Source organism: Mastigoproctus giganteus, chromosome 14, assembly GCF_048544385.1.
Source record: "Mastigoproctus giganteus isolate SK-2022 chromosome 14, ASM4854438v1, whole genome shotgun sequence".
In the NCBI taxonomy this organism is placed as follows: Eukaryota; Metazoa; Arthropoda; class Arachnida; order Uropygi; family Thelyphonidae; genus Mastigoproctus; species Mastigoproctus giganteus.
In genome coordinates this window covers 67,468,339-67,484,575 of record NC_143588.1, presented here as the reverse complement: position 1 = coordinate 67,484,575, position 16,237 = coordinate 67,468,339, and the positions used below count along the sequence as shown (strand labels likewise).

At 34.9% G+C, this 16,237-nt stretch overlaps 1 protein-coding gene across 3 annotated transcripts in view; it reads right to left on the bottom strand.

Moving 5' to 3' along the window:
• Positions 1–16,237, bottom strand: part of LOC150075192 (centaurin-gamma-1A-like) — a 287,147-nt gene that overhangs the window by 135,100 nt on the left and 135,810 nt on the right. For all 3 annotated transcript variants that reach the window (XM_090389157.1, XM_090389158.1, XM_090389156.1), the window contains exon 5: positions 9,364–9,441. In XM_090389157.1, the coding sequence (XP_090245283.1) occupies positions 9,364–9,441 (78 nt within the window). The remainder of the gene's footprint in view (positions 1–9,363; positions 9,442–16,237) is intronic.

Sequence of the window (16,237 nt, the reverse complement as noted above, 5' to 3'; positions counted from 1 at the left end):
CTAACATGGACATGCATACTGAAGATATGAGTTGTTAGAATCTCATAGAGAAGACCTTGTGACTGACCATTTGATTTAATTGAAGGTATAAATACAAACCGAAGAAAGGATTAATAATGATGATGAAATCTCCAGTATTCTTTCAAAGAACTGATATGTTAAATTGTTATATTACAGATAACACTAGGTAACAAAAAAGTTTGCTTATATTTAACTTTTTCTTATATTTTGTGTGCTGAATCCAAGTGGCATGTGTATATGTGTTTTAACTACACTGGCTATAATGTGCCTGTATCCATGTGGCATTGGTTTTTCTCTAGTACGAGAAAACTTTTAGCAGAAATTGGCAGTTTTACATTATTACATAAATTAGTGTATACCAAAACTGTGATATATATATATATATATATACAGGGTGTTTCAGTTAAACGTTTCAGAACTTCTAAGAGGGGTAGGGTACATCCTGACAACTCAAAATCATATACCAATGGGCAGAATCAAAAATTCCGAGCTATAGTGCAGGGAATCTTAATTTCGCACAAGAACGCCAAGTTAGTAGGATGGATGATTACATGAACGCAGAGTTAGCCGATATGCATTTGGCGTACGGGGCTGCAAATTGTAGTGGGCCAGCCGCACAGCGTTTGCACACGGAACGATATCCGACGAGGCGTATTCCCAGTCATAATTTCTTTGCAAGACTGCACCAGAGGTTAGCCGAGAGAGGTTCATTTGAAAGAGCTGACAGGGACAGGGTAAGAACAGCACGGACTCCAGCCGTCGAACAGAATGAATGTGCTGCAGCATGTACAGGGGAATCACCTCATCGGACCTTACCTGTTACCGTGTCATCTAACCAGACCTATCTACTTGATCTTTCTGCAGCAAGTATTGCCACAACTTTTGAGAGATGAACAGATTTCTGCATCGACGCAACAGACAATGTGGTTCCAACACGATGGAGCCCCTGCCCATTATAGCGGAGATGTTCGTAACTACCTGGATGTCACATTTGGTCAACAGTGGATCGGACGTGGTGGTCCCGTGCGTTGGCCTGCTCGGTCACCCGACCTATCATGTCTTGATTTTTATTTCTGGGGTCATATGAAATCGCTAGTTTATGACACCCCTGTTGACAATGCTGAGGAGCTGGTTGCAAGAATCGCAGTAGCTGCCGAAGAAATTCGAAATTCACCTGGAGTATTCCAGAATGTTCGGATGTCCATGCGTCGGAGATGTGAGGCGTGCATTGTAGCCCGTGGAAGAAACTTCGAACACTTACTTTAATCCATGTACCTTTTGCTTCTTTTCATGTATTATTAAAACGATTTCTCACTTACGGTCTCTTTTCTTTATGGTGCTTCTGTGTACAACACCGCTTCAGGAAAGCATTTCCGACACCACAATTGCTATATGATTTCGAGTTGTCAGGATGTACCCTACCCCTCTTAGAAGTTCTGAAACGTTTAACTGAAACACCCTGTATATGAGTTTGTAGTATTCATAAAATAAAATTTTTTTTTGTAAGTTTACTATCTATCAAATGAAGGTGTAAGTTATATCCTGTTGATAAATTAAGGTGTAAGTTAGTCCTGTTGATGGTTTAGTAAACATTTGCTTGTATTAAAATTTATTAAACATTTGATAATCACACTGTATAAGTCAAGTGTAAGACCACACATAGAATACGGTGTTCAAATACGGAGACTGAACCTAAAACAAAAACAAAAAAACAGAGCTTCTTAAATGGGTCTGAAAACAAGCAATGCACCTGGTAAGATTGGAAAAAGGGCATCGATATGAGGAACAAATTTGAATATGGTAACTTGCTAGTTACCAAGTTCTGTAATATCCTCTAAGGTGTCAAGTTATCAAGCTCTTGGTATGAAATGAATGAATGAATCTGAAATTTTCAGTGTTATAAATGATTCCAGAACCAGGAGGGTGCCTCCGTAGCCAGGTGGGCAGGAGCGGCAGTGCGTAGCACATGCTTCTTGATTAGACCAGGGTTCGAGCCCATGACCACCAAATATGGAGGATGCGGAAAGGTCAGGGAATGACCACCGCATATCTCCGGAGCAATATGGCCTTAGTTGCTAATGCTCCTAAAAACCAAATAACAAACAACAAACAAACAAACAGAACCAGGAGCCGTAAATTCAAATTATGGGAGAAGAGGTTTAGACTAGATTTCAGGGTTTTCTTTTTTGCCAGTGAATTGTAAATTACTGGAATACGTTGCCTCCATGGGTGGTTGAGGCTGACAACTTGGGGAAATTCAAAGATCAGCTGGATAGATACCTATACGAGGAGGAAGTGAAATAAATAGTTTATTTTATTATATATTTATTATTATCTTTTAATTAATTAACTATTTTTTTCTAGTTGGTGCAGCAAATGCCTCAGGCTTCCTTGCACCATACGGATAATATTAATACTATTATCTGCAGGTTCATTCTGGAGTCCAAAGCAGGTAAAGCAAACACTGTTGGTGGTACCAATTTTATAGTTTGGAATCCCTGTGGATGATCACGACAAGCTGTATGCAGCTTGTTTCTGCATACTACATAACCATCGCTGTCATCATTACAGCAATGGTTATGTAGTAGCCATAAGTGTATGTTTCTTTTTTTCTTCAATCCAGTGGCTTAGAGTCTGCAGATCAAAACATACTATCCTCTACTGCTCCAGTGCCACACAACGAAGACCTATCAATTCCCAATCACTCTTCCACAGAAGTGGACAGAACTGAATTATGAACCTGGTTGACAGGGTAACTGGAATTACACCTCAGAGGTCTGTTTGAGTAAAGTACTACATATCCCTAATTTGATGGAACTGGATAATTTAGTGATGGACTTAGGTCATCAAATCCAATCCAACCCTGATATCTCATTTAAGAGTGGAATCTACTGAATCCTAGTTGCAGGACTTCCACATACAGAAAAAGACATCACCTATGCAAGTTTCACACTGTTATAAAATCCCTCTGCTATTGTTCTGATTTAATGGGTCATTATAAAGAAATGGGGCTTAGAGGGGAACAGGTATCCTGTGTGTTATCAGACACTCAGCCTAAAACACTGATGGATCCAATATCTCTCTATTACAGAAGATTTAGGAGAAGTCCGGTTGGCCTGCCTCCCTAAAATCCACTCATGCACACCTTCTCGATGGTAAGCCCTGTTACGTCACTTAGGTGGCAACGAACGTGTAGAGTGGTTCTCTTCAAGACGCCTGGTCAGCGTGAAGAGGAAAAGACCAAACCCTCCAGCAATGAGACCACAACAATACAAATGGCCCTCAGTCCCCAGCAGCTTTCACTCTCCCTCTTACGGCAGCGAGAGGATCAGAGTGGAAGCAGAGGGTGCTAAGAATCTCTGGGTACGACCAGGCTGCCATGCACGGAAATTGAACCTGGCATGTTATAACGTACGATCACTCATCGGTGAAGACAGAATATTAGAGCTGGAAAAGGAATTAGAAAATGTGAATTGGAATATCATTGGTTTGGCTGAAACAAGAAGAAGAAATGAATCACTTATAAGTTTATCAAGTGGAAATCTCCTGTACACTAATGGAAACAGTGAAAAGAGTGAAGGTGGAGTTGGGTTTCTGGTCCATAAAGATTTTAAAAACAACATTTTGGAATTCAAAAGTACATCATCAAGGGTGTCAAGATTAATACTCAAGATTTCTAAGAGGTACAAGCTAAAGATTATAATGATTTATGCAACAACATCGAGCCATGATGATGAAGAGGTTGAAGAAATGTACACTGAAATTGAGAGTCTTCTAGATGAGCAGAAAACCCACTACACTATTATTATGGGGGACTTCAATGCTAAGGTTGGAAAAAGGCAAAACAGTGCAGAAAGAGGAACTATAGGAAATTTTGGAATTGGTGAAAGAAATAAAAGAGGTGAAAGACTTGTGGAATTTGCAGAATCTCAAGGAATGTCAGTAATGAACACTTTTTTCAAGAAAAGGGTGAACAGAAAGTGGACATGGAAGAGTCCAAATGGATTAACAACTAATGAAATCGACTTCATCCTCACTAACAGAAGATATATTGTGAATGATGTTACCGTCCTGAATAAGGTAAATGTTGGAAGTGATCACAGAATGGTAAGATGTACACTTGATATAGATGTAGGAAAGGAAAGGAAAAAACTGACTCGAGTAAATAATACAAAGGTCTTTGAAATAACAGAGGAGGAGAAAAAGCAGTATGTACTGGAACTTAAGAACAAGTTTGAGCTTCTGCAGACTGCTCAGGACCAAGATATCGACGAGGAATATTACAACTTTCTGAAAGTGATAAAGCCCAAGAAACCTATAGGGAAACAGAAATCCAAAGAAGAAAAAATTAGTCAAGAAACACTTGTCATGATGAACCAAAGACGACAAATGAAGAGCAAGAAAAACACTGACAGGGAGAAAATTGAGTATACTGAGTTATGCAAAGCCATTAGAAAGAGACTCAGAGAGGACATAAGATTTAACACAAGAAAAGTAGAACAAGCATTAAGGGAAAACAAAGGATTTAAATCAGCAGCCATGAGCAGTAATACAGAAAGACAAATGATACTGAAACTGAAGAATAGCAATGGTGTACTTATAAATAGCAGAGAAGGCATAATTCAAATAGCAGAAGACTACTATAGAGAATTATACAAGGAGCGAGGGAATGATACCAGCAGTGGGGAAGATGGATTGCAAAGTAGCAACACATATGACATACCCGATATTCTTCCTGATGAGGTAGAACATGCATTGAAGAAAATGAAGAATCGGAAAGCCCCGGGGGAAGATGAAGTTACTGTAGAATTGTTAAAATTGGGAGGAAGAGACATAACACAAAAACTGGCAAGGCTCTTCACAAAGTGCATTAGAAAAGGTGTGATGCCTAAGCAGTGGAATAATGCAATCATAGTTTTGCTGCATAAGAAAGGAGATAAATCAGAAATTGGAAATTATAGACCAATTAGCTTGTTATCCCATATCTACAAGTTGTTCACAAGGGTCATTACTAACAGATTAGAAAGAATACTTGATGAGAATCAACCGAAAGAGCAAGCTGGCTTTAGGACAGGATTCTCAACTATGGATCACCTTCACGTAATATCACAGCTAATGGAGAAAGCAAATGAATATAAAACACCATTATGCCTGGCATTTGTGGATTATGAAAAGGCATTTGACTCTATACAGCATAAGGCAATGTTTCAGGCACTGGAAAGACAAGGCATAGATACTCCATATATTATGATTTTGAAGAAAATATATGAGAGTGCTATATCCTTTATTAGACTAGACAAAGACAGTAGCAAATTTAAAATCGAGAAAGGAGTTCGACAAGGAGACACAATATCTCCGAAGCTGTTTACTGCTGCCCTTGAGGAAGCTTTCAGAAGATTAGACTGGTCGCAGAAAGGAGTCAATGTGAACGGAGAGTACCTAAACCATTTACGATTTGCAGATGACATTGTGGTCATAAGCCACGATCCCAAAGAATTAGAGGAAAATCTTAATCAGTTATGCACAGTTAGTAAGGATTTTGGACTAAAGATGAATATGGCTAAAACAAAAGTAATGATGAACAAGTATGCCACGGAAAGGGAAATAATGATTGAAGGAGCAGTAATTGAAAAGGTGGAGTCATATACTTATCTGGGACAAGTTATTAGCTGGAATAATGATAAATGGCTGGAAGTCAAGAGAAGAATAAATTTTGGATGGATAGCATTCAGGAAATATAGTCACATACTGAAGAGCAATATCCCAGTTTTTCTGAAACGTAAAATAATGAATCAATGTATACTCCCCCCATGACTTATGGAAGTGAAACTTGGGCACTCACCAAAAGAATGGAAGAGAAGCTAAGAACTACACAGCGAAGAATGGAACGAATTATATTGGGAATCAGACTGTTAGATAAGAAGAGAAACACATGGATTAGGCAGCAAACTCAAGTAAAGGACATTCTTATCAAAACTAAAGAACTAAAATGGTCTTGGGCAGGACACATAGCTCGAAGACATGATGACAGATGGACTAAGAAAATAACAGAATGGTACCCAAGAGGAGCTAGAAGAAAACCTGGAAGACAAAGGCGGAGATGGATAGATGAAATTCATGAGTAGTAAATGGATGGCCAGTGCTCAAAACAGAAAGAACTGGAAAGTTGCTGGAGAGGCCTTCATCCTGCAGTGGATTGAAAATGGCTGATGATGATGATGATGATATAAAGAAATTAATATTAGGCACAATCCAGAAGAGTGGCATCTTGTCTAGACAGATCAAGTAAATGCTTGAAACCTGTTACTTCTCAATTGGAACACACATCCATCAATTTTTGTTGTGCACTCTGTTCATATTAAAAAAAAAAAACTACAGAAATGTGTGAAACATGTCTTGGAGAAGATCAAGTACCACCAGTAAAAATAAGATGACTGTGGGAACTTAAAGATGCTGAGGATCCTTCTGGGTTTGCAAGGTGGTTTCACTAATTTCTGTTTCTCTCTCTCTCTCTTGGAACAGCAGGGCAACAGATCAATGCTAAAGGAGAAGATATCTTCTCCTGTAGTGTTGATCAATGCACTAAACAACCCTTCAGTTCCAAAAATCAATACTTGTTCCCATCACTCCACATCAGGCTGAGACTGGCCAAACAATTTTTTAAAGCACTGGACCTTGAAGCATATACAACCTGTTATCAAAATATTCTGATGTAAGAGTGAAAAGTGGCATATTTATTGGTCTACTATAAGATAAGCAGGCATTGGCTTCACAAACACTGAAACACAAAATGGCTGATGGCGAGCTAAAAGCCTGGCAGTTGTTTCATCTTATAGTGAATGGCTTTCTTGGTTAACATTGAGTCAAAATTACAAAAAATGAGCTGACAAGTTTATTGTCAGCTCATTTTTTGAATTAATGAAAAATTACAGAAAAATGGGATGCAGGATGTCAATGAAGCTCCATTACTTGTACTCTCATCTTGATTTTTTTCAAGTCAAATTTTGATTATGTTAGTGAAGATCATGGGGAGAGATTCCACTGGACATACAGACAACGGAGAACAGGTACAGGAAGGTGGGTTATGATAGCCAGTTATGCTAGTTGGTTATGCTAGTTGATATGCTAGTTGGTTATGATATGAGGCTATGATAAACAACTATATCTGGTTCTTGGTTTGACATGATCAAACTGACACAAAAGACAAAGATGTTCACATGTAGACTTTTAAGGAAATTTTTATTCATTAACCCAAGGAGGGCTTCAACTTTTTTTTTATAACTTTTTTATAGCTTTTTTTTTTTACAAAGATTATAATCTGATATGGTATTATTGCATATTTACTTTTCTGCTTATTGCTTTTACTTTTTTATAGCTTGTTGCGCAACAAAGATTATAATCTGATATGGTATTATTGCATATTTGCATGTTAATAAATCTGATATGGTATTATTGCATATTTACTTTTCCTTCATTTTTGGGCAACTACTGATGTTTTGCAGACACTAAGATTATATTTGGAATCAGCATATATAAATTCATAAAGAAACACCAAGAAATTTAGTTATAGTTCAGACACAGTATGGGTTTGTTAAGGGGAAGTCTTGTCTGACAAATTTGATTGGATACTATGATGTGGTCACAAAGCAATTGGATGCAAAGAATAATTTTGATATCATATACTTGGATTTTAGGAAAGCTTTTGATACTGTGGCACATGGAGGACTACGTACAAATTGCAGCAGTATGGCATTAATGGAAAGTTGCTATAATGGATAAAAGGATGGTTGAGTAGTAGAAGACAGAGAGTGGTTATCAATGGGCACTGCTCTTCATGGATTAATGTTATTAGTGGAGTCCCCCAGGGCCCATCGTTGTTTTTGGTATTTATCAATGATATTGATGAAGTTATATCAGAGTTAATGTATAAGTTTGCAGATGATACGAAGGTTGGCAGGGTGGAGAATGAAAGGGACCTGGGGGTAATTGTGTAGTCAGAATGACAGTAATGATAGTACGCTACTGCAACAGGATCTGGAAAAGTTGATCAGATGGGCTGAGAGGTGGCAAATGAAGTTTAACATTGACAAATGTAAAGTACTGCATATGAGTAGCAGTAACCCCAAAGTAACGTATCAACTAGGTGGCTACACTCAGAGTAGTGAAGAATGAAAAGGACCTGGGGGTAATTGTGCAGTCAGATATGAAGTTTTCTGAGCAGTGAAAAAAGGCAGCAAGAGTAACTCATGGTGTCTTGTCAATGATATACAGGAATTTTGCTAGCAGGGATAAGGGGGTGTTTGTCCCCTTGTATAAGGCAATGGTCAGGCCACACCCTGAGTACTGTATACAGGTCTGGAGGCCTCATTTTAGCAAAAATGTAGAGCTGCTGGAATTGAGTACAGAGAAGGGCAACGAGATTGATGAGTGGAACAAAGAGTTGGTGTTACCAAGAAAGGCAAATTTCAGCTTCTGGAGACTAGGCACCTGTGAGGTGATCTAATTGAGGTGTATAAGGTCTTGAATGGATTGAGCTAGCTCAGTCCTAATGGGATTCTTCCTCTTGCTCAGATTACTCGCCTGAGGTGGAATAAATTCAAATTGAGGAAAGACAATTGTAGAATAGATGTGTGGAAATTTGCGTTTAACCAGTGGGTGGTTGATAGTTGGAACAAACTTCCATCTGTTGTAGTGGAGGTCAGCAACTTAAATAAGTTCAAGGTAGATCTAGACAAACATTTGGAATGAATGGATGAGTGATGAAATGGTAAGGGTGGTTTTTTTTTTTTTTTATTGGCTGATGCTATATAAGCTTGCTTTCTTGCATCATATGCCCTACTAATGCTAAACAGGATATTTTTGAAAATTTGCTACACAATGAATAATCCCAGTTTCGTATAAGATAATTTCATTATGTGTGAACTTTACATACACAAGTTTAAAATTTTTTTTCTTATTTTTAAAAAAAAATTAAATATAATATAGGCATTGAAGAGAAATCTTCTATATGCAGGTAACATGATGTAAGAAATATAAAAGATAGAGCACTACTCTGTGTGAATTTGTGCAGAGTGTTTATATTTTATATCTCCTACTTTTTTAAAATAATTAACAGAACTGTAAATTATGAAATATTTCGTACATAGTCCCAAATTTACAGATCACACATTCTTCTGTAATTTATTGTAAATATCTCAGATAATTCCCTTTGGCTATGTGTTGTTCTAGGGAATTTTCTGTTGTGTATGTTCTTTTATGCTCTATGTGATTAAATAAACAATGAGCACTATTATCACTACTAACACAACGCATTCTCTTAATATAATGATAAATATCAAATACCTGTCTCAATGGAATGACTCTACCACTACCCACTTCTCCATTCTTTAGCTTCTTTTCATCTTCTCCTTTTTTCAGAGGCTATTAACAAGAAAGTTAATAAAAAAATCTATTAGCAAGAATAATTTTAGGAAATTTAAATTAAAGAACAAAAGGCCCTTTTTACAAATAAAATGGAAAATAAGGATCATACTTACTTACATAAGAAATGTAAGTAGGTATGATCTGAGTAGATTTGATTTTACAAATAACGATTATTTTTTTATTAACATGATATCTATAACATAAAATAATGTATTGCATTACTGAATGGTTATTTGATTATTTTAACATTATTACAGTACAGTGTTAAGTTTTGATATTTTTTTTTCCCCTTATAGAGTGCAGGGTAAGTCATAAGTTATTCAATGCTTTTATTTTAACATTTTAAGAGAAAAGAATGAAAAAATGGTTTACACATCATTAATTAAATAATAAAATCAGGGTCAAAATTATAAACTAAATACAGGAAAAATTCTGTAAAATCCAGGACTTGATAATCTAGAATTCTTTAAAATCATACTTTACAAAAACAAAAAAAAAGGAAAAAAAAATCATTTCACAATTGAGAAATATTTTAAGAAAGAAATCTGGTACTCACATTAGTGACTGAATTTGTCTTTAAGAATTCATCCAAAAAAAAAGGGTGGCATTTGATTCTTTTATTATTATCACTTAATTCAGTAAACTTTATAATTTAGTGCACTACCAACTGCTTGCGTAATTACAGCCATCCAGCTGGTCATATGGCACTGGTTCGAATCCTATCTAAAACCATACTTTAAAAGTAAACAAAAATACCACAGGAAGTAAAAGAAATATAGCACTTCATCAGCACACAAAATATAAAAAAGCAGAGCATTATTTAAATTTAAAAAAAAAAAAAAAAAAAAATCAATAATTACTAAGTACAGAAATCGTTTTCTAAAAGAGTACTTCCTACAAATACAAGAGCTAACTTACAGCATGATCAAGTTTTAGAATGGATAAAATGCAACACATAGCATCTCTTACAACTACTCCTGCAAGAAAATTCAAATATGCTGGCATATGCCAATTATTTAAAGCTATTTATTAATTCAAAGCCAGTGATATTGTTCAGAAAGTTAGCCATGATGGAAATATACAAATGTGCAAAATCATCAGGTATCTGAAAGAACTCTATCTCACTATCAATGCAAACAAATCTGCTGAGATAACCTATTCTTACAGAAACAATCACATAGAAATGAAAATTACAACTGTCCCAATTCCAAATATCTATGGCCACAAAGACCTAGGTGAAATATTTGACAAAAATCTTTCTTTCAATTCCCACTATTTGCATAATGCCCAAAAAAATTCAAAAAGAAAAATGGTTGGTCAAACAAGAGTAACTATCAAGAAATTCCTTACCCTAGAGTATTAGGTTCCAAGATGGCTCAAAAGTAAACTTGGTTTTCCTCATACAATATCCAGGCAATAGCTTTATAACAATTTAAACATGATGCCATCTCAAGAGATCATCAATTAGTCCGGAGTTATGCTTCTTGCAAAGCTGATAACTTCAGCAAGTGATTCACCAAATATATCCAACATATTAACAGCAGCTCCCAACAGAGAAAATTCAAGAAATCAGCAACAATTCAACTAACCCTTCAGACTCAAGCAAATGGAGAGAACATTTCCGAATACACTTCTTTATCTCATAAATTTTCATAACACTGTTGCCAAAGATTTTTTAACTCTTAAGCATATAGGAATTAGATGAAAAGAAATACAAACAGCATCCTGCTTTCAAACAAGTAATTAGTAACTTAATACATAATGTACTGCACTGCAACTGTCTTATTTTGTTAATACCTGAATATAAATCATATTCATTGGTTTATATTGTGCATAACAATATGCATATTGTTTATTCACTATCTTACTTCCTCTGCACTAAAGTATCTACCCCTAGCCATATATTGTGAAGAGTTTGCTGTAATATGCAATAAATGAATATTTATTTATTTATTGCATGAACTGATGACAGGTTTGACATCATTTTGTAAGAGCAAGGAGAAAAGAGATAGAAAACAATTTGTTAATATCATTATCAACCCCAGCACAGATACAGCTAAAAAAAATGTATGCTTAATCATTAAAATGTTAACAGATGTAAATAGTTTTAGCTGTTTGTACTAAGCATTCACTGAAATGTGCTTCTCCAAAATTGCTCAAACACTAGTCTAAACATGCATTATAGTCACAGATGCTAATTCACCATAAAACTCTTAAGCAGGCAAGTATCATAAGCTCTCTAAAATCTGGAAAATTTTAAAATATAGCACTTATCAATCCCTGAGGGCACTGGATTTTGAAAAGTTTACTGTAAGTATTTTCCAACATTATTTTATCTAACAAAATTATATTTCTTTTAATAAAATGATTTTCTTTAATATTTTTATTCTTCAGCATGATTAATAATAATTTAATATAAAAAAATTAAAAGTGAATGTACTAATGGTTGGGCATGTCACTGTAGTCAAAACAAAACAGTGTTGTATAGCTACAAAACGTTTTTAACTTTTTTTTTTTTGTAGAAACAATTGTGAATCTTAATATAAAAATAACTATTACTGTTTTATTAATGCATGATGAAATCTAACCATGCCTGGATGCTATTCCCAACTGTTGCAAAACATAATGATCAAAAATTGTCTGACCCTAAGCTGAGCTTCAGACACCAGATCATCAATCCTCTTAGCAAAGCACACTGCTTGTGCTGGCAACTAAAGAAACATTTCCTCAATTCTGATGATTTAAACCAAAACCAGGGCTTCTCAACCTTTTTTTTTGCGTCAAGGCACCTGAAAATTATAATTTTTGTACGGCACACAGAGATAAACTGGGGCAGATTTTGGGTTATCTATAGGGACTTTGTGAAAAAATTTATTACATTTGTGTTATATTATATATATAATTATGATAAGAAAAGCAAAATATAAATACTATGGAAGATATTAAATATTTAATACAAAACTTCAAAATAATACAAAACTTCTTACAAAACTTCAAAATAAAATCTTTTCAATTTTTTTTTTAATGAGAAACTTGAGCTTGCTTCTGTGAACATATCATTTTTATATCAGGCTTTATTCTTGATAATCACCATTGACGAGAAACTTTGTTCGCACAAATAGGTGGTAGCAAACAGAAGAAGAGTGTCAACTACTTTTTCTCTGATTGAAGGAAACTCCTTTCTCGCCATTAACCAAAGTTTGGATAACTCAATTTCTTTAAATTGTACTTGAAGTGTGCAATCATTTCTTAAATCTAACAGCTCTTCCTTTTCTTTCATTGATAAATGTAATGCTGGAATTTCTAGGGAGAGGGAGAATGGATTTTGAATCCAATCAAATTTTTTTACATCAAGTATTTCAAAATAGTGATGAAGTTTTCCCTCGAGCAAACACAAATGTTTTTCTACTAATCCCAATAATTCTCTTTAGGATTTAAATTATAACACTGATTAAACATCATTAGTGATCCGAGCTTTTAATAATTAATTTAATAAAATTTTATTAATTTAATAAAAATTTAATATAATAAGATTTTATTAAATTCACCATCTTGATAACATCATGTAATGTAGAATTCAGATCCACAGGCAAATTTTTAGATACAAGAGCTTCTCTGTGAATAAAACAATGTATTACCAGAATTTCTGGATTCTCAGAATGAACTCTTGATGCAAAACCTTTAACACTTCTAGTCATTGCAAGCTGCACCATCAGTACACAAGCTTAAGCAATCTTGATACTTTATGTCTCAAAGTATTCATTTACCACTTTGAATATTTCATCTCCAGTAGCGTGATTTGGCAGTTCTTTGCAGAACAAATAATGTTCTTTCAAGCAATTTCTCTTCAATGATTCTAACCAGTGCTATTAATTGAGCACAGTTACTAATGTCTGTAGATGCATCAGTATGAAATGAGATTTTTTTAGATTTGATAATTCTCTGAATTAATTTTGTTTCTATGTCATATGATATCTTCAATGCGTCTACTAATAGTGTTATTCGAAAATGGCACTTTTTCAATTTCCTCTGCTTCTTTTTCCCCAGGCATAGTGTTAACAATTTCAATGCAGGCTAGTAAAATAAGCGATTCTGCAATTGTATAAGGCAATTTGGATTTGGCTACCACTTGGGCAACCTTAACTAGCCTCTTGAGATCGATTTGATACTGTTGTAATCGAATTCATAAAAGAACTTTGCTTCCTATTTTGCATTTGAAGACGCTTAAAAAAATTCAAATCTTTTTCTGCACATGATGAACGTTTCGTGGTACGGTGCCAGCATAGTTTACTTGGTTGCTTCATTTGATAACTCTTCTAGGCAAATAAGACATATGGGTCGAGAAAGAGAAGAATTATCGGAGCATACAAATCCATATTTGATATATTTGGCCTCATTATATTGCCTAATAGTGGCTTTATATTTATTTTTGGACTACTTTGTCATGTGAATCTGATGACTTTCTAGCTCTCTTCAAAAAGTTTTCCATTATGGGTGGAAAATAAATATCAATAAAAGTTAAATTTGGTTAAATATAAAGTACTTAATGAAGCAATTTAATGAATATATTCTGAATAGTTATGTTTTTAGATATAAAAGTAAGCATAACTTAATATACGTATATCTTTTCAGTATAAAAATGTGAAAGCTGGTCCAAAATAATTTGAAAAAACCAATAGGCAAAACAAAATACAAATCACGACTAAAGTAAAATCTAATTTTTTCGAGTTTAAGCAGTGATATGGAACTCTATTTTCATATAAAAATGGATTTTTATCACAGGTAAGACAAAAAACATTATCTTATTATTTAAAGTGTTCCACTGATTTTCTGATTATTTTTAAATTATAGAAATTTTTCTTGCATAAGAAATTATTTAAATTGTTTTTTGCCCTGCATTAAAAAGATATTTTTCAAATTTCAGTTAAAAAAAAAGAAGAGGAAATGTAAAAAAACAAAAGAAAATGTGATTTTTATACTTCCAACAAAGGCAAACTGAAGTGCTTATAAACTAAAATCAGTGGCTGGTGGAAATTGCATTCAGCTATACCCAGTTAGCGATGCCATAATTCACTCTAATTAGGCTATCATATCTCTTTGTATAATAAAATTACAAACCAATATTCTAACAGTTTCTAACAGTTGTACAAACTGGATTTGACTTTTTATAACTATGAAAATTTTATAAAATTAAATCCCTCGTGGCAAAATGTGATTTTTATACTTCCAACAAAGGCAAACTGAAGTGCTTATAAACTAAAATCAGTGGCTGGTGGAAACTGCATTCAACTATACCCAGTTAGCGATGCCATAATTCATTCTAATTAGGCTATTATATCTTTTTGTATAATAAAATTAAAAACCAATAAAATTTATAACGGTTGTACAAACTCGATTTGACTTTTTATACCTATGAAAATTTTATAAAATTAAATACCTCATGGCACACTGGTTGGGAAGGTCTAATTTAAACAACACTACAAACTTTTTTTTTTTTTTTTTGATTTGGTAGTTGTTGGCGCATCGGCTTCTGTGGCCATATTGCACCTCCCAAGGTTTTTGCAGTACTTTGATCCAAGCCCGAGGCGGGAATCTAACCCGCGACCTTTGGGTTTCCAGGCAGGTACTTTACCCACTCGGCTAGCCCGGTCGGCACACTACAAACTACATCAACACTTATCTATATTGCATATATAGATGACAGTGTGGAAATACTGTATTCATACTTTACTCTATGAAGCAGAAATTTGGGCAATGACAGCAAACACAAATATATAAAATATTTTAACTACAGGTTTCTGGCTTCTTTGTGCTATTATCCAAACATCATCAGCCACAACAATGGAATACTAATATGGCCTGTGCAGTAGGGATAAAATAGCTACCCCTACACGCTGAAAAATAAAGGTTGGTCTTTATAATGAAATGGTTGCCAGTCAAATATCGACTCCATGCTTCTGGGATCTCTGCTGTAGGCAAATTCCACCTCCATTTTTATTATTAACTCAATTATAGATAGATTTCCTCCTTCTACCAGTCTCTGACCAATTCCTTCCATACAGTTTTTTTTTTTTTTCCCTTAGAATCCAATAATTAGATGTAGACCTCAATAAATTTCTAAAAGACAAAAGGTACTGCCAAAATTATCATCATCAGCATCAGCCATTTTCAATCCACTGCAGGATGAAGGCCTCTCCAGCAACTTTCCAGTTCCTTCTGTTTTGAGCACTGGCCATCCATTTACTACCCAAAAACTCATGAATTTCATCTATCCATCTCCGCCTTTGTCTTCCAGGTTTTCTTCTAGCTCCTCTTGGGTACCATTCTGTTATTTTCTTAGTCCATCTGTCATCATGTCTTCGAGCTATGTGTCCTGCCCAAGACCATTTTAGTTCTTTAGTTTTGATAAGAATGTCCTTTACTTGAGTTTGCTGCCTAATCCATGTGTTTCTCTTCTTATCTAACAGTCTGATTCCCAATATAATTCGTTCCATTCTTCGCTGTGTAGTTCTCAGCTTCTCTTCCATTCTTTTGGTGAGTGCCCAAGTTTCACTTCCATAAGTCATGGTGGGGAGTATACATTGATTCATTATTTTACGTTTCAGACAAACTGGGATATTGCTCTTCAGTATGTGACTATATTTCCTGAATGCTATCCATCCAAAATTTATTCTTCTCTTGACTTCTAGCCATTTATCATTATTAAGCTAATAACTTGTCCCAGATAAGTATATGACTCCACCTTTTCAATTTCTGCTCCTTCAATCATTATTTCCCTTTCCGTGGCATACTT